Source organism: Dasypus novemcinctus, chromosome 7 (assembly GCF_030445035.2).
Source record: "Dasypus novemcinctus isolate mDasNov1 chromosome 7, mDasNov1.1.hap2, whole genome shotgun sequence".
NCBI classification, from domain to species: domain Eukaryota; kingdom Metazoa; phylum Chordata; class Mammalia; order Cingulata; family Dasypodidae; genus Dasypus; species Dasypus novemcinctus.
The window spans coordinates 48,585,550-48,603,430 of record NC_080679.1 but is presented as its reverse complement, the minus strand read 5'-3'; the positions used below and the strand labels follow the sequence as shown (position 1 = coordinate 48,603,430).

The following is a 17,881-nucleotide window of genomic DNA, read 5'->3' as shown; positions in this document are numbered from 1 at the left end:
TGGAAAGTAGAGCTCCTTTTAAAGGGACAAGGAAAAGAGAGTCCAGTCAGGAAAGGTAGCATCTATTATTGGACCAGAGAAGAATGAGTTTGGGGTACCCAGTGTATCTTGGTAGAGTATATTCTGAACCCAGAATTATGCTCAGGAGATGGCAAAATGGTTACCTGCAGACAGGATTCAGCCACAAACCCACTTTTTCCCCCCTGACTCAGTATTTCTTCAAACAGGAAATTTCACATTTAAAAAATCCAATTTCTAACTTCTCTTGAAACATTGGCAACCTAATAACCCTAGGCCTGCATTCCTACCTGGCCTCAAACAGCTCACTAGCAGCTTCTCCCTTTAGACAGAACATGTGCTCTCTATTTGCCATAATCCCCACCACTCCCTACTGTCTCATACCTGGGCTCGCTTTACTCATTTACTTTACCTTTATGGTCCCTTTGGGCATTTGAGTATGTGTCTCATGACCTTAACCAATGGGAGAATTTCAGATTCCAGATCCCCAGGTGTTTTGATCACTATAGGTTTGAAATTTGGGGCTGGGAAATTTCAGTAACTTTTGCTGTTGCACCCTTGCCAATGTCTTTCTCTAAACTATGAATACTATGGTTCAAGGTATTTGTCCTAGTTTACCCGGGCTGCTGCAACAGTTCCACAGACTAGTTGGTTTAAACAATAGAAATGTATAGTCCCGCAGTTCTGGAAGCTAGAAGTCTGAAGTCAATGTGTCAGCAGGGTGACGTTTCCTCTTAAAGGAGAGAATCCATTCCATGCTTCCCCTGGCGTCTCATGGCTGGCTGGCAATCCACGGCACTCCTTGGATCGCGGCAGCATTACTCAAGCCTGCCTCTGTCAAATGACCATCTTCTCTCTGTGTCTCTCTTATCGAATGTATCTAAATTGCCTCTGCTTACAAGGATGCCAGTATATTGTTTCAATTTGACCTCAGCTGAAATAATAACAACGAAGAAGGTCTTCAGCTGGGACACAATCAAGGGACTGGAGGTTAGGGAGGTTAGGACCTGAACAGATCTTTCCTTTTTTTTTTTTTTGGAGGGGGGGGTGCAGTTTAATCCATAACAGCATTCTAGAGTTAGTTCACCTGCAGCTGTCTCAGAAAAGAACGTCTTTCTTGTAGCAATGGGACATTTATTGAGCCCTTACTCTATACTAGGTGAAGTATTTCACATTTATTACTTCACTTCCCCTCAGCATTCTCACAAAACAGGCACTAACATGACCTCCATTTTCCATATGAGCAAACTGTGTCTCAGAGAGGTTAAGACATTTGTCGAAGGTCACACAGTTAATAAGGGGACAAAGTTGGGATTCTAACATAAGCGGTCCAATTCTGGAGATGCCACTACAGTCACCATTATTTTAGAATAAAAAGTCATACCTGCTAAAAGATTCTCTTTGCAACACAAATATTCTGAAAACAATTAGAGGCTGAACAGCAGCAGTCAGATATCAGTGCCCACATACCCATGTCAAACCCGTAGGACTCTCAGTATGTGAGTCATCATACAACATTCTCATCAAATACAGGAGTATTGACTTTACCTTCTGAAATATAGATTAGGTCTATTGGATATATCCTAATCATCTTTAAGATACAAACTGTGTCCATATTGCAGGGTTAACACTTCCAGATCCAGTTAATGTGGAAGAGTCAGTTATCAGTCAGTTCTGAGTTTAAGACGGACAGAAATGGACCAGACAGATCTAAATTTTGCAAAGTGAGAAAATTTAATCACTCACCACAGAATATCTTCAGGGAGATTAGTGGTCACTTAATTGATGAGAGAGTGAGGGCATTTGTTGAGAGGTCAAGGTCAGCATTTTCAGGCGTGTGTGTGTATGTTTGAGAAAACAAAACAAGCACAACTACTCACCAGTTCTAGACATTGTTTGTGGCCATAGGCTGCGGCATAATGTATGCTATTGTAGCCTTCTTTGTCCCGGATAGATGGATTTGCATCATTTTGAAGCAGAAACTCTAGACATCTGTAAGTATAAAGATGAGGCATTATTTTAGAAAATATCTCTGAACCAAAAAGGATAATCAATGTAAATTTCCTCCTATTGTGAACACTCCACAAAGCACTTTTTGAGTTTAAATATTTCTTTAGAAATCCTAGAGCAATGAAGTTTTATGTGCTGTATGGTTTGTGTGTGTGTGTGTTCTGTAGCTATCTTTATTTCAGCTTAAAATAGCCATTCTAGGATTCAGGAAATGCTTTAGGAACAAGGGGGTAATTATGTTTTTTTGTTTTTGTTTTTAAATTATCTTAGGGCATCAAGATTACTGAATAAGAAGTTTTAGAGCTCCAGGTTCAAAAGATGAAGTCTCAGCTCTAATAATGAAGCGGTTAGGCCACTACAATGAGGCAAAACTCAGTAGAGGGGCGTTGTTTTCAACCTTGCTGTTGGAGACTCTAAGATCAAAGGGTTGGAAAATGAAAGTTAAGGAGTTTAAGAGAAATAAGAATCTAAGAATAGCCTAAAAAGCAAGAAGATTAAAGGAGTGGTTAAACATTTTAAAAAATCTAAAGGATGAATCCAGTAACCACAGATGAAGTTAGAGGCTTAAACCACAAATGCACCATTAGGAATACAGAGTAGATTTAAAATAATAAATTTAAAAACCTTTTCTGACAAAGTTGCAATTTTTGTGAAAAAGCCACAATCACTGGAATATATCAGAAAAAGGAAGAGGAACCACCTTTGCTGAAGTGCCCCCAAATTCCAGAACACAAAAACTCATGGATATAATGGGTACTGCTCTGCGTCTACTGGGAATCGAAAAATATGGCTGGGTAAAAGAAGGAATAGCTTAGCGGTGAGTATTTCAGTTTTATTTCTGTGACAGTGAGACAAATGTGTTGTTTACAAGACCAAGCTGATTCAATTTCATACTTACATAAAAATTTTAAGATTCTAAATGTGTCTATAAGTTAAATAAATTCTTCCAATAGAAAATTTCTACAAATTACTCAAAAAATGTTAATTTGGCATTTACCTATTGTTTTGGCATAAGGCAAAAAGAATAAATAAATCACACATAGAGGCAATCAAAACAGATAATTTAGTTTCTAGGAAAAGTGATGAAGGACATACATTTTTTTTTTTTTAAAGATTTATTTTTATTTATTTAATTCCCCTCCCCTCCCCCGGTTGTCTGTTTTCTGTCTCTTTTTGCTGAGTCTTGTTTCTTTGTTGTCGTCAGCGGCACTGGGCGGTGCCATTCCTCGGCAGGCTGCTCCCTCCTTCGCGCTGGGCGGCTCTCCTTATGGGCGCACTCCTTGCAGGACTCCTATGCGGGGGACACCCCTGTGTGGCTCGGCACTCCTTGCGCGCATCAGCACTGCGCATGGCCAGCTCCACACGGGTCAAGGAGGCCCGGGGCCTGAACCGCGGGCCTCCCATGTGGTAGACGGACGCCCTAACCACTGGGCCAAAGTCCGTTTTCCCGGACATACATTTTTAGAACCAAATACCTACTGTCACATAATGTTCCATAAGATATCAAGCTATTTTTGGAGTCCTGCTATCATGTTGTCTTTGGTGATTTGCATCTTATAAGGAAGTCCTTTTTTGTTTTGGTAATTAAATGCTTACCGGTGGAGCCCAGGTGTGACATGTTTTAAACCAAATTTGGCCCTTAAATAAAATCATTAATAGGAATAATGTTGTAATGTACACAAACCCCTCAGTTTCTAAAGTATTATATTCTAAAAGTCAGTTGGTAAATTGACTGGGTGGGATTTGGAAAGTACTTGGAATTGCCGCCAAAGAGTTATTTAACTCAGAAGATAGCTGAACTCTACCACCAAAAGTATTATTGTAACATCACTATAGAATTTGAATATCCATCAATTGCTTCTAAAGGGAAATGCATTCCACATTTTAATTGGGAATATGCATATTTTATCCTATCAGGGCTCTGACGGGCAATTTTGGCCCAGGTAGTGGGTTGAATAGTATCTCCCCCAAATTTATCGTCACCCAGAACTTCAGAATGTGCCCTCATTTGAAAACAGGGTCTTCGCAGATGTAATCAGTTAAGAATCTCAAGACGAAATCGTCCTGGGTTTACGTTGGGTTCTAAATCTAACAACTGGTGTCTTTATAAGAGGAAAGAGAAAGGAGAAAGGAGAGGGAGATTGAAACACACAGGGAGACACGGAGGAAAAGGCCCTGTGAAGACGGAGGCAGGGGTTGGAGAGACGCAGCTACAAGCCAACCAAGGCGTAGGGCTGCAGGGAGCCACGGGAAGCTAAGAGGCAAGAAAGGATTCTTCCCCAGACCTTCCAGAGGGAGCACAGTCCTGCCGACACCTTGATGTTAGAATTCTGGTCTCCAGAACTGTTGCTCAAAGCCACCCAGTTAGTGGTTGTTACAGCAGCCCTAGAAACTACCATAGCATTTAAGCTGCAAAGCGGAGCGCCGCCCAGTAGGTGGCCAGTGCTGAAAAAGGCGAGGTCTCTCTCTGTATAAAGGAGCTCTCAGGCAGCCTGTTACCTTGCCCTGCCCCTGCTTTCCCCTATCTCTCCATCAGCTGGCAGAGGAGGAGAAAAGCTTGCACTTTAGCTACAGAAGCAGAGTAACATCATTATTTAAATTTTAGAGTATTAGGGCAAAACTGGGTCACTCTGCTTTACTTCCAGCTGAGTTTCCTATCCCCGCCCTGGTCACGGTCGCAGTTTGCCCCATAACCTGTATGTACTGGGGCCACCCTCTCTAAGCACGCCCTTCCCCAATGGCCTGGGCATGGGAGCAGTCCCGGGGTGGTAGGAGACCCCTGATGGGGCAGGGGTTACAAAGAAATCGGTTCCTCTGACAACTGGAGAAGAAATGTACAAGTTCAGGACTGCGTGTGCAGACCCTCGGAGCAGCTACAGCCACTACATCCCGCGGGGTGAGGCACCAGTTCATTCGTTTGTTCATCTGTTCAACAGTTACGGAACCCCATCTCGTGCCAGGTACCACACTGGGCAGTGTAAGCTTCTCACTGTTTTGTGTGCTGCAGAAAGGGTCTAGGAGGATGAGGCATTATAGCTTCCTACATATGGGTGCCTCCTGGGTGAAGGCAGACCCTCCAGCCCCAACCCATCCCACCGGTCTCTGTCAGAAGCCTGAGAGGGGCAGGTGGGAGGAGGTGGGAGAGGACAGCTATTTACAGGGATCAAAGGGCTGTTTGTATGTTGATGGGGTGTGGGGGGGAAGACAACTGGTGCATTTCACACAAAAATCTTAACCACTTTATACACAGGACCTGCCAAATAGCAATCCATAGGTCATGAGAGAAGAGCATAAAGACCTGAGAGAAGTTTAACATGTTCCTTCAGGCACATGGTAAGTGGCAGAGTCAGAAATGATATTTAGGACCCCTGGTCCTAAAAACCACTGACCAGCCATAGTGATGGCTGTAGCAAAGTTTACAATTTTAGAGTCCCTTCTGAGAAAACAGCGTAATTGACAAATACATTCAAAGAACAAGTTCATCTTCATTAAATGCAAGCCCCTATCACTTCTTAAAGATTCCAAGTTAAACCCCTCAATACTGAGACGTGGTAACCCAGAGGGGCAGACACCGCCATGAGCAACAGGCACCTTGCTCTTAGGCTGAGATGAAACTTACAATGCAGCCTCCTTTTCCTTCAGCTCCCTTGCTCGTTCAAGGTCTTCTGAGTTTTCATGGGCATTTCCTAAGATAGTCTTACTTCTCAGTATGAGAGAGAGAGAGGGAGAGAGAGAGAGAGAGAGAATTGCAATTAGTGTTTTAAATGTCAAATTTGTTAATGGTTTTGGTGCAATTTACATCCCAACTATTTTTACCCCAACCCCAAGGAAATAAACAACATTGATTTTCATTGAGCATATACATAGTTCTCTCCGCGGCCACCCAGTAAATCGATTCTCTCCAAACGAATCCACTGGGAACACAACTTTCCTGAAACTTTCACCTAGGTTCAGTGATTAACACAGCCTCAATTTGTCCACCCTTCCATAAACATCCTAAATTCCCAGGTAAAAACGAGGCAACTTAGCTCCAACTTCTCTTACTCGTGCCATATTCCTTGCTGCTTTCTCACCAGCTCAGCATTTTACTCATCCAGAGATGGGGTCCCAATCACCCCTCATCTGCCAGAACAATTCATCATTTGTGATTCCTTTTCCAGCTCTTAACAGATGAAGCAGACTTGTTCCCTACACCCTATACCACTCCCACTACAAGTGAACAGCATAGAGCCTGGCCCATAGTATATGCTTAATAAATAATTGCTGGCTATGGGATTCTGAGTACTGCATTTGACTTGGCACATGAATATGAAGAGAAAAACAAGCAGAGTTTTTCAAACTATAGGTCATAACCCAATTGCAGTTGGCAGTTTTGTCTTTCTTTTTAATGAAATAGAAGAAAAAGTATAAGCATGTATCACACATAGTAAAGGTAAACGCAATTTTATGAAATTTTGTGGAAATAATCTCATAAATTGTGGGCACCTCCTACACATGTTCCCTTTGAACTGGTTCACTTATTTCTACTTTGCGTCAGTAGCCACGTAGGGGTCCAGACATGTCCAGGGCAATCCACTTCCTCTCCTTCAGCTCGTCCAGCTTCCTCTAGCCGAAAGTTCAGAGCAATAGTCTCTTATTTTACACATACTGATGGTGCACTTGTGGATATGACGTAGGACATGTATGTTAACAAATATAAGTTTTTACAGCAAATGAAGCATTTAAGTAGTAATGATGAAATCCTCAGTGTATATCAAAATAAATTACAACAGATTTGAATGAGCTGAAAACCAAGGCTTGATGGCTCCACTTGGCTTTCAATTTGAAGAGAAGTAATTGTGCAGTGGCATGTAATATTCAAATAGAAAGAGAACAGAATGGGAAAAATAGAGTTAGAGATGAAGTACTCTAACTCCTTCAGGCTGGGATGAGAGAGATTCTTCATTTGCAGTGTCCAGAAAACAATATAAAGAAAACTTAGCAAACCTTCTCCCTTCCCAGCCCTGTCCCCAGAGGAAGCATGAGCAGACTGGCTTTACTTTCTATCCATGTCGGATGCAGCAGCGTAGTGCAAAGCTGTCCGTCCCCAGTCATCAGTTTCATTCACATTGGCCCCTGTGGTCACTAATGTCTCAATACAGTGGAAATGACAATTTGCAGCTGCATAGTGCAAAGGGGTCCTGAAAAGCAAACAGCAATAGATTATTCCATTCAGTCTGAAAAAACAGACCCATCATCGAAAGCTCTTCTGCTCTAAGAATGCAGAGGCCAAGGGACGTGCCTTTCTTTGATGACATAAATTGGAACTCAGGTTCCAAGGAGAGTGTCTCAGACAAGGCCGTCCACCCTTTCTTTCATTCCAAGTGTCGATCCTGGTTCGAGTCCATATAACTGCTTACATGGACCACTGCAAAGCAACCCTTATGGGCCTCCTTAGCTCTAATCAAGCTTCCAACTAATGTCTAGCTGGTATGAACAAAGAACTGGGTTTTCTAATGTACAAGCTCCATCTATGACAATCCTGCTCTAAAATCTTTGGTCCTGCACACTGAACTGAGCCTGGAATCAAATACCTCCCCAAGGTGATCCCAGTCTAGTTATACAGAGCATCTCCCTCTCTCCTAGGTGCACCCATTACTGCATCCAGATGGAATGACCTGAGGCTTCCCCAATCACAGGCACACTGCCTAGCCTTTGCCCTGTGCTGTTCTGTGCCCTGAGGCTGCCTTTCCATAACCACTGTCACCACTGTCACCCAACTCAGCCTTGAAGTTCCAGAAACGAGCCCTTTCCTGTCCTCTCCCCTCTCCTCCCCTCCCCTCCCTTCCCTTCCCCCTCCTTCTCATCCTTCTTCTCCCCCACTCCCTCTCATCCGAGATTATTCAGATCCTGTCAGGGTCTCTCTTGGCTCTCCTTACATGTTGCCTTGCTTTTATCTTGTCTCCTATTCCCCACAGATATGTAAGCCCCTTGAGGGAAGGGCTGCAGGCTAATGGGAAGAACAACGCACAAGGAATCGGAAGCCCTGGGTTCTAGTCTGAGCTGATCTGCAAACTGGGTCGAACCATGATGTTCGCTCTCTGGGCCTCGGCTTCCTCATTCTTATTTTACTAAGGACCTCTGGGAGGCTATCCCCTATGGTCACTTCTAAGTCTAGAAACCTGTGTAAGGATAAATCATTTGGTTTCTGTGGGCTCAGCTTTCTCTTCTATTGCACAGGATAACAAGCTCCCCAACTACCTCACACAGTTACTGTGAGAAACCGAGTAACAGAAAAAAACAAGCACCCTGTAAATGGTAAGGAGCTGCCGAGATAGGACATGGCTGGTTTTATGTTATTTATTTTAAGTTCTCAATTCTTTAACAATTTTTCATTGCCTAACCAACATTCGGGGAAGAAATAGAACACTAAATATAAGTAATTTTATTTTCAAGAATTATTTATCAGTTCTCAAGTACAACTATTTTATATTCTATAGTTAGTTTATGGACTCTTTTATTAGTTGTTTTTCTCCTCTTTGGTCCAAAAGAAGGAAATTGTAAGTATTTTACATATTGGATTGCTGGTGTTTTAATTAATTAGACTGAAATTTATTAGGTATCAACAATGTGACAAAGCCCAGACATAAGAGGAAAAGAGACCCAGTCGGTGTCCTCAGGGGACAGTCTGGTGAGAGAGACAAGCACACAGAGCCCACCAGCAGGGGGCAATGTGTGCTGCATAGTGGGTAGGTAATGTGCTTGGGGCGCAGGCAGGAGGGAACCCCGTCACAGTGGGAGGGAGGTGACACTTGACATGGACACTGAAGGATAAGCTGGTGTTTCAGGCAAGTTCTATGACCCATCCCAAGAGCCAAAGGGACAGAGTCTATTGAGTAATTTTTTTTCTTAATGTTTTACACGTCTAAAAATTTATTCTAGGATAAAATATCCACTAAATATAATAAAATGATCCAGATTCTGCGCTGGGAGGGCTAAAGAGTTGTATCTGCTACAAACAGAATTTTTCAAACTATATCCATGTAGGAGAGTAAAAATTTTTGGAAAGAACAGAAACAATTGGAATTTCTAAACAGAAGCTGTGAAAGGAGATGCTCTTCTCGTAGCTTGTGCCTGCTTTGTTGGCATTTTTGTACAAGAAGGAATTTCCTTCTGGGCATGGAATGTCCCCAGCTCGTTTCCCTGTTTACCATTTCAACATAACATGATTTCCAGATGGACAGCTTCCCCCTTCTTTTATTTAGACACTTGAAGCAGAGCTCCCTGATTACATACCTCCCACACTTGTCCTTTTTATGGAAATCCGCTCCACTGCTCTGCAAGAGTTTTATGCATTCCACATTACTAGAAAGACAGGAAAAATACAGTAAGCCGGTAGAAGTCAATTACTGGGCTGTCTTCAGAAAGAGCCATTTTCTGCAGAAAGCAGGCCTAGATGAAATGGGAACTCCAGGTTTAAATTCTGCTAACAACAACAACAACAAAATAACCTGAACATATCAGATAAATGCCATATCTCAAGGATCTAGAGTTTCTAAAATTGTGTTTTAAAACTAATAAATCAATAAAGTTAAGAGCTTGATGGAACCTTTGTAATTCCATGATTAAAGAGTTTATCAATTATTACATGGTTAAGCCTTTCAGTGATGGTGCCATTATTTATGCTAAAATTCATTTGCAAAACCATCAAGAGTTTAGGAAACAACCATTAAAACCTATAATAATTTTATCACCTTTAAACAATGAGCCAGAGTGGATGAGAATTACCTTTTATCACAGCAGAATGAATTCACCAAGATAACCATTTTTTACCCAGATACTCCCTAATGGAAAATAAAATAGCTGCATTTCCCTGTCTTTGTAATCTAGGTAAATAAATGTGCAGAAACATGGCCTAAAATGATGTAATGGAGCACAGTGATCTTCCAAAGCTTCTTTGTCAGCCGCAGAAGCAATAAATCATGTTAAGTAAAAAGGACCCACTGAAATGAATTTTCCAATTGGAGGGCTAGTAGCCAAATATTAATTCGAATAGGAGTTTTAGACATGAATTTAAATGATGTGTTGCCATTTCCTGTACAGGTCTGATATATATTTTTTAATGTTGGCATAAATGGAAATAATCATCCCTTATTGTTCCAATTACTTGGGATACCAAAAAGCAACTGAGAATTTATTATTTTATCATTAAATTTAAAATGGGCTTATTGATGATAAACTTGAACAGGGCTCTCCCCACCCCCCATTGACCCTTCATGTCCACCCTTCTCAGAGAACTAGCTGTTCCAGCTACAAACATAAGAGGTTTCTAAGACAATTACAGGTTTGCATAGTATGTCAATTGATAAAAAGCCCCCAACTCTTACTGAATGGTGCTAAAGGATCAACGGCAGAGGAAGATCCAGTTGTGTGGCTCATGAGGCTTACACAATTTGGGGATGGGGAGGGTAGAGGGCTCTTTAAAAAAAAGTATACCAAATGAATAAATGCAAAACTAGGTACAACACTTCAGGAGGGACCCAGGTAAATAAGGGTCCCTATACCTTCACAGTCAATCCACCTCTGATAAATGTAATGCCTTTAGTAACAATAGAGAAGCTGTGTTGTTCCTTAAGAACCAAAAAAAAAAAAAAAGAAAAAGAAAGAAAAGAAAAGAAATTGACTAAGAACCAACACTTTTCCCAAACAAGGTCATCCAAGAGAAGCCATGTTTGGTCAGTGTGTGGCTATTTATTGACAATTTATTGATCAGAGTTTTAATCCAACTGTTGATGTGAAAATGAGAGTCTCTGATGAAAAATTCTCTTTACAACTCCAAAAAATTCAAGGATTAAATCACTTCTTGTATTTCCTTTGGGTTCTCTTGCCCTTTGTTTTACATTCAGTTATACAAGAACTTAAAATCAGTTTTTAGAAAAGGAAAAAAGTCTCTAAATGGAGATGAATTAATTCAGTCTTGTATTCCTTGTCATCACACACCTACCAGCAACAAAAGAGGAAAACCTTATGAACAAATCTCAAATTATTTTCTCTTGGTGGGGAAAGTACGAAACATAAAATTATTCTTTAGGCTGAAGATAGACAATTTAAAAAAAGAAAGTAGTAAAAAAGAGAGAAAGAAAAAAACAAACTATTGGCTAATTGAGATGGGCCAAGAATTTTTCTTTGGAAGAACAAAATGTAAGTAACCTGCAAATGCAATGCAGCGGTGTTTGGTATTGCTAAAAAATGATTCTTACTCATTTTGATAAGGAAATTGTCTTTGATTCACAGACAAGTCAGTTAAGATGATTTAGTGATTAAGTCACAGAAAAAAACAACTGAAATTGCTAACTACTCACCCTCCTGCAGCAGCAGCATGAAGACACGTTCTTCCAAATTTATCTGGGGTGTCTATTTCAAAGCCTGCAGACAGCACGTGCTCATTACTAAACAAGGATACTATGCTATACTTTTGTCCTAGTTAAACCACAAGAAACATTGCAGAGACAGAAAAATCAGTTAGTAGAAAAACCAGAATGCAAGCAATTGTAGTCAGAAAGAGGTTGTCATGGCAACGAATGGTAACTGCTCAAGCTTGGCAATTTTATAGGTAAAACCGTGAAGTCAAGAAGAATTTATTTCGTATTCAGCCCTGGGTGAACCAGAGTCCCATTTTTCAATCACAGGATAGAAATTTATGAAACCAATTTGAGATAAGTGGGGCAATAGACAGGCAGACAGAACACGCAGAGAAAACATGAAAGGCAAAGGAGTGGTCTTAACATGCTGGGATAGGTATCTTCTTAAGCATATTTCTAGCTTTCAGTTGGTTTAAGATTTGGGAAACATGCTTTCATGCAGGAATTATTTGTAAACATGCCAAAAGCAATAAAAGCAGAATCAACCATGGGTAAGGTACTGAAAGGAAAAAAAATGCATCTGGGACAACTGATGAATTAATTCATAAACAATCTTCGCCTTACAGACCCCTATCACTTTTGAAAGCCCGGGAACGTCTTAAAGGTTGGCAGAAGTGTTAATAAAAAATTAGCAAAACTTCAAGCTAGAAACACTGTCTTGATTCCTAATAGCTCCACATTGAAAATATAAAAATTAAACCTAGGTGTCATGGTTTTTCAGAATCCACAGAATTTTTTTTTAAGATTTATTTTTATTTATTTCTCTCCCCTTCCCTGCCCCCTCCCCCGCATTTGTCTGCTCTCTGTGTCCATTCACTGTGTGTTCTTCTGTGTCCGCTTCTATTCTTGTCAGCGGCACTGGGAATCTGTGTCTCTTTTTGTTGCGTCATCTTGTTGTGTCAGCTCTCCATGTGTGTGGCACCATTCCTGGGCAGGCTGCACTTTCTTTCGCACTGGGCAGCTCTCCTTACGGGGCGCACTCCTTGAGCATGGGGCTCCCCTACACGGGGACACCCCTGCATGGCATGGCACTCCTTGCGCGCATCAGCACTGCATATGGGCCAGCTGCACACGGGTCAAGGAGGCCCGGGGTTTGAACCGCAGACCTCCCATGTGGTAGATGAATGCCCTATCCATTGAGCCAAGTCTGCTTCCCCAGACTAGAATATTAAGATGACATTTTTTACCATTAAAATTGCGTGTGTGATGAGGTGTATATTGAGTAAGAAAGTATCTTAATTCTACATGTTGTCCAAAACAACCTCACTAGTAATTTTGGTAAATTTTGATGTTACTATTATTATAGTCTTTGCACACTGCAGGTACCTAAAGATCAAATTAAGTGGCAATGTGCAATGGTATAGCTGATTATGAAAATTGTTGCTTTAAAACTACTTCTTGCATGTTAGCTTTTAGCCATTGAGCTCAAGCTTTTCAGGTAGCACTAAACAATCTTAGGAATGATGGCCTCAAGGAGTAACTCAGACGCCACACTGTCACACTGCCTTAGAAACCTGGCTTTCTCTTAGGCTTTGAATAAGCCGGTCTTTTCCTAGTTTAGAAAACAGACTCATACTCAATGTGCCTACTACTGAAAACTTCAGATATCGGTAAGACTTAGGAGGCAAATACTGACCATTTTTCCCCCTTCTTTTTAAGCTGAGGACAAATAAACAAGATTTTTAAAGTACTTTTGAGGGAAGTGGCCCAATGGATAGGGTGTCCGCCTACCACATGGGAGGTCCGCGGTTCAAACCCCGGGCCTCCTTGACCCGTGAGGAGCTGGCCCACGCACAGTGCTGATGCGCGCAAGGAGTGCCCTGCCACAGCGGGTGTCCCCCGCATAGGGGAGCCCCATGCACAAGGAGTGCACCCCATAAGGAGAGCCGCCCAGCGCCAAAGAAAGTGCAGCCTGCCCAGGAATGGCGCCGCACACACGGAGAGCTGACACAGCAAGATGACGCAACAGAAAGAAACACAGATTCCCAGTGCCGCTGATAAGGATAGAAGCGGTCACAGAAGAACACATAGTGAATGGAAACAGAGAGCAGACAACTGGGTGGGGAGAGAGAAATAAATAAAAAATAAATCTTTAAAAGTAAAGTACTTTTGAGGCGCATGAACAACAAATGAAGCAATATGAATTAATTGTGGGTCTCCCTCCAATGTCCAATGTGTGTATATGAGGGAGGCGGTCTTTTTCCCTTGTGTAAAAATATTAAATGCTAAGTGACTATTTTACACCTCAAAGATGTCTTCTACTTCTATGATCTAAACTTCCTGCATGCTCTGGCCATCTCTGCCTCTCTCTCTCTCACCGTGAGCACCAAGTTTAAATGGAAAAACAGAGAGGACTCTCATTCTGGGGCAGGAATGCTAACATTAAAAGGCCTCTACACCAAGGCCTGCTGGGAGCTGTCAGTTCGCAGGTAGCTGTGGCACACAACGCATCCTGCTGCAGTCAGGAAATGACAGGAAGCACAGGCAGCCACTTGCTCTGACCAGACACCTGAAGCCATGTGACTTATTTACATTAAGCTTCCAATTTGGTAGTGGGTTTACTTACCTGATGATAACAACTTTCTGCAGCAGTCAGAATGAGCATTTAGGGCGGCTAAATGTAAGGGGAACATGCTATGGATGCCACACCTGGGGAGGGAAAAAACAGAGCAGCTCACAGTACAGGGTCTCAAGGTACAAGCGGAAGACAATTGCCTTTCTAGCAGGTCCCCGATGACCGTGAAACCCACGGAGCCTTGCTTAGGGACTCTTGGCTAAATAATTTTGTAATTCTTCCAACCAATAAATAATTATGCAGTTTTCATCTTCTACCTTAAAAATTTAAAAGAAATGCTTGGCTCTAAGCCAGATTTAAAAGCCTATAATAGGAATGTATATTTTTAAGGAAATTAATTTCACATAAATGGTGTCTTGGTTTAAAATTAACTTCTCTCTTGTTTTCTCTCGGTTTAGAGGTTGCATGTCTCATTCATACATTCATTCATTCATTCATCTGTTCAACACTAAGTATCAGATACTATGTGAAGTGCTAGAGATAACAATGCTGAGCAAGACAAACTCAACTTTGAAAAGCAACCTGATTTATCCCATGAATTAATAAAGAAATATTCATTAGTGACCTATTATATGTCAAACACCTTGCTAAGAGTTGATAATGGCTGTACTTTTATTCTTGAAAATAAAATTTTGGATGAGAATAAAACTGATGTTTACCTCTTGCAAGTGTAAATTCATCTTCCTAATAGTTGATGTTGCACATTAACCCACATCAGGACATCAGTCACAAAAATACAATTAGGAGTAATGAGAATTATCTAGTATATACTTCATAAACCTAGCAAATTTTTGCTAATGGTAATACAGAAAGAATCTAGAAAAGGACTTTTTAGACTTATCCCCCACCAGAACCCAGTTCTCAGGATGATCCTTTAAGGAACAGGCAGCTTTCTGACAGCAGCACTTCTCAGCTTCAGAATTAAAACCCCCTCTTCTCTCCCCCTGGAGCAAGGACAAGAGGCCCTGTGTTGGATTGTAGTTCATAACAAACAGCATCATTGGTTGGTCCCTGTATGCTTACAAAGCATTTATAATAATGTTAATGATTATTTCTCACATCTCATTTCATTCAAATGATATATTTCAGATTTTATAAATCCTCTGCATAACATAAGCAAGTATGGAGCCCTAGACATTCACCAACCTGCAGCACTAACCACCTAAATTTCTCCTCAGCACAAAGCGAACCATTTTCAGATTCTACACTTCATAATGAAACACTCTGCCGTAATGATTTGAATTTGTTAAGCTTTGAAACCATGAATTTTATATACTATCTCAAAAATTAATATGTGTATGAATGTGTGAAAGTTTACACCTATTGAAAGATATTTCATGGTATTCTGCAAAATACCAGCCTTTCAGCAATTAACCACCACTCTTTTCCATGATAACGTCTTTCTATTTATTGGTGTTTTTGTTCAGTCTTCCCTCTGTTCATTTTCCTTTCCCTATAAGGAGATTTCCAACCCAGTGTATATAATAGCTGGCATCCATCAAGACATGCAATTTGCTCGTCTTCCGGGCAGTGTCATGTAGAGGAGAACTGCTTGTAATTGCCTCTCTCATCAGTTACCAAAAAAAAAAAAAATTCTGAAAAGCAATTGCATCAGCAACGACCTTGATGTTCATGAAAAGGAAGAAGGAGTTGGGGGATGGGAGAGAAGCTTTTTCTACTTCTGTTACTATTTATATTGTTCTCTCTTGATGTAAATGAAACAATTTTTTTCAGGTACAATTTTTTTTCATGCTTTGAAAGCTTTCTACTAAATGGAACTTTAATGTGATTTTACCTACCCATTTTATTTGTTTTGGGGAATTAAGGCAAAAATATATGATTAAATATCTCTGGAGATTGGGAAGAAGAAAATAGATGGAATATTTTGTAGGATGGTTTTAAGTTCATGTACCTGAAATCAAGGACTGGATTCTCAAGATTTCTTTTAGCTTTCCTCATTCTTTAAAATATATATATATATATATATATAATATATATATTCTTTAAAATATATATATAATATATATGTATTTAAGTAAAGATACATAAAATATATACATCTGTACAAAATAATACAAATGAATTAGAGAAAATAATATCAAACTGTAAGAAACCAAAGGTAAAAACATAAAAATTATGTGAAGTATGACAGTAATAGTACTGTAATATATTCCATATGCTTTATTATCAATACTTCTAATCAATCTTACCACTTAACACCCCTGTTCTTAGATAATTCATCATACTCTACATTAGCTAATTAATTCTTTTTTTTTTCATTACTACTTATAAACCTTAGAAGGTGAGAGTGATAGGAACTACTCTAATTTAAAAGGTCTAGCAAAAATCTGTTTGATATACAATTTTTATTCCATAGTTAATAAAAAGTTCCCACCTCCATATTGGTTTTGAAAACATTAATTTAAATTCAATTAATTCTGACATTTAAATTCAGATTCAGATAATAATCGGAATCATCCTGTGGTTCAAAGAGGAAAACTAAACATCAGGTCAAGATTGAAAAGAAGGAAAGTAGAATTCAGAATCTCTGAATCACTTCAGAAACCATTCATGCATTTCAAAATAAATTTACTGCTTTGTTACAAAATAAGGGCGCTTATGAAGGATCACAAAACCTTTAGGAAGAAAATTAGAATTTGACTGTCTTTGTCAAATAGGAAGTATCACTCTCACTTTATCAGGTATGCATCAAGGAAGACTTAGATATAAGATGCCAGATAACACTAAACGCATAAGTTACAGGAAAGAGGAGAGCAATTCCAGTTAAATTGCTACATTTATTTGGCCAGTCATAAAGTTAATAGGACACATTTGTATTAGCTACTTCTAAATTAGCTGCTAGCTGGCCTCTCTTACCCAGTTATTTCAGAATAGATGAAGTCTGAAAGACTGTCCATCATAGACAGCCAAATGAGGTAAGAAAAGGGCCCTGGTATCATTAGAATATTGTCTTTTAAGCTTTGCCCTTGGCAGCAGGGAGACAAGATTCTTCTTATATACTTTTTCTAGAACTTTCCCATAGGCCACCTGGTAAAGAGCACCATGGTTAAGATGATGGGGTCAGAAACCTTGGGTTTGCGTCCTGGTTTTGCCACTTGCTAGCTATTACATAACAGTTCCCTCCTCAGGAAATTAAAGATAATAACGGTGTCTGCCTCATGGAGCAATTTTAAGGATTGAGATAATGCAGGTAAAGTACTAAACAGAGTGTCTGCTGCCTGGTAAGGCTACAGCATGCACGCTGGGACTATTATTGTCCTTGCAATGATTATTAGCTTAATTGTGCAATCTACAGTCTGTGAGTTTTTAAATTGTAACCAGGTTGTGCTTCCTTAAAATCAGGTATGTGATTCCTTAAAAGCAAAGAATGAATAGAAATCCGTCAGCATATCTATTGTCTGTTTCAAAATCCTTTACATTTATTATCTCACAGCTTCCTAGAAAGGGGGATTGGTTTATCTTTGCCCACTGAGAGGGCAAAATAAAAACATCTCCTAAAATGAGAGTAGGATGATTATCTGAATCTTAAATATCAATTCCTTATCAATTTTATCTATGTCATTCCGATCATGCACTAGGCATTTGGGTCTAACTGATGACAATGAGGCCTGGTCCTTGCTATTTGCAACTGACATTTTCAGTGGTTCCTGTCCAATCAAGTCCAAGGACTCTAATATGCCTGACAAGGCCCCCTCTTGATATGGCCTTTGCTTAACCCATGCGTCCTCTAGAATCCACTGAATTCTCTCATTCTACCTAAGGGCCAGGAGCTGTCCCGCCCCAAGCTTCTGCACATGCAGGTCCCTCCACTGAAAATTCTCCTTTCTCCCCTTCTACTCAGTGTTTCTCCAACTAA

General features: G+C 40.3%; 1 protein-coding gene across 7 annotated transcripts in view; it reads right to left on the bottom strand.

Moving 5' to 3' along the window:
* ANKRD44 (ankyrin repeat domain 44) overlaps positions 1-17,881 on the bottom strand; it is a 334,769-nt gene that overhangs the window by 75,233 nt on the left and 241,655 nt on the right. For 4 of the 7 annotated variants that reach the window (XM_023591724.3, XM_004468489.5, XM_023591721.3 and 1 more), the window contains exons 11-16: positions 13,996-14,078; positions 11,370-11,433; positions 9,304-9,372; positions 7,068-7,208; positions 5,648-5,728; positions 1,899-2,010 (exon numbers count right to left, since the gene is read on the bottom strand). In XM_023591724.3, the coding sequence (XP_023447492.1) occupies positions 1,899-2,010; positions 5,648-5,728; positions 7,068-7,208; positions 9,304-9,372; positions 11,370-11,433; positions 13,996-14,078 (550 nt within the window). Of the gene's footprint in view, positions 1-1,898; positions 2,011-5,647; positions 5,729-7,067; positions 7,209-9,303; positions 9,373-11,369; positions 11,488-13,995; positions 14,079-17,881 lie in introns of all 7 variants that reach the window. The other 3 variants (XM_023591719.3, XM_023591720.3, XM_023591722.3) reach the window with 1 other exon arrangement.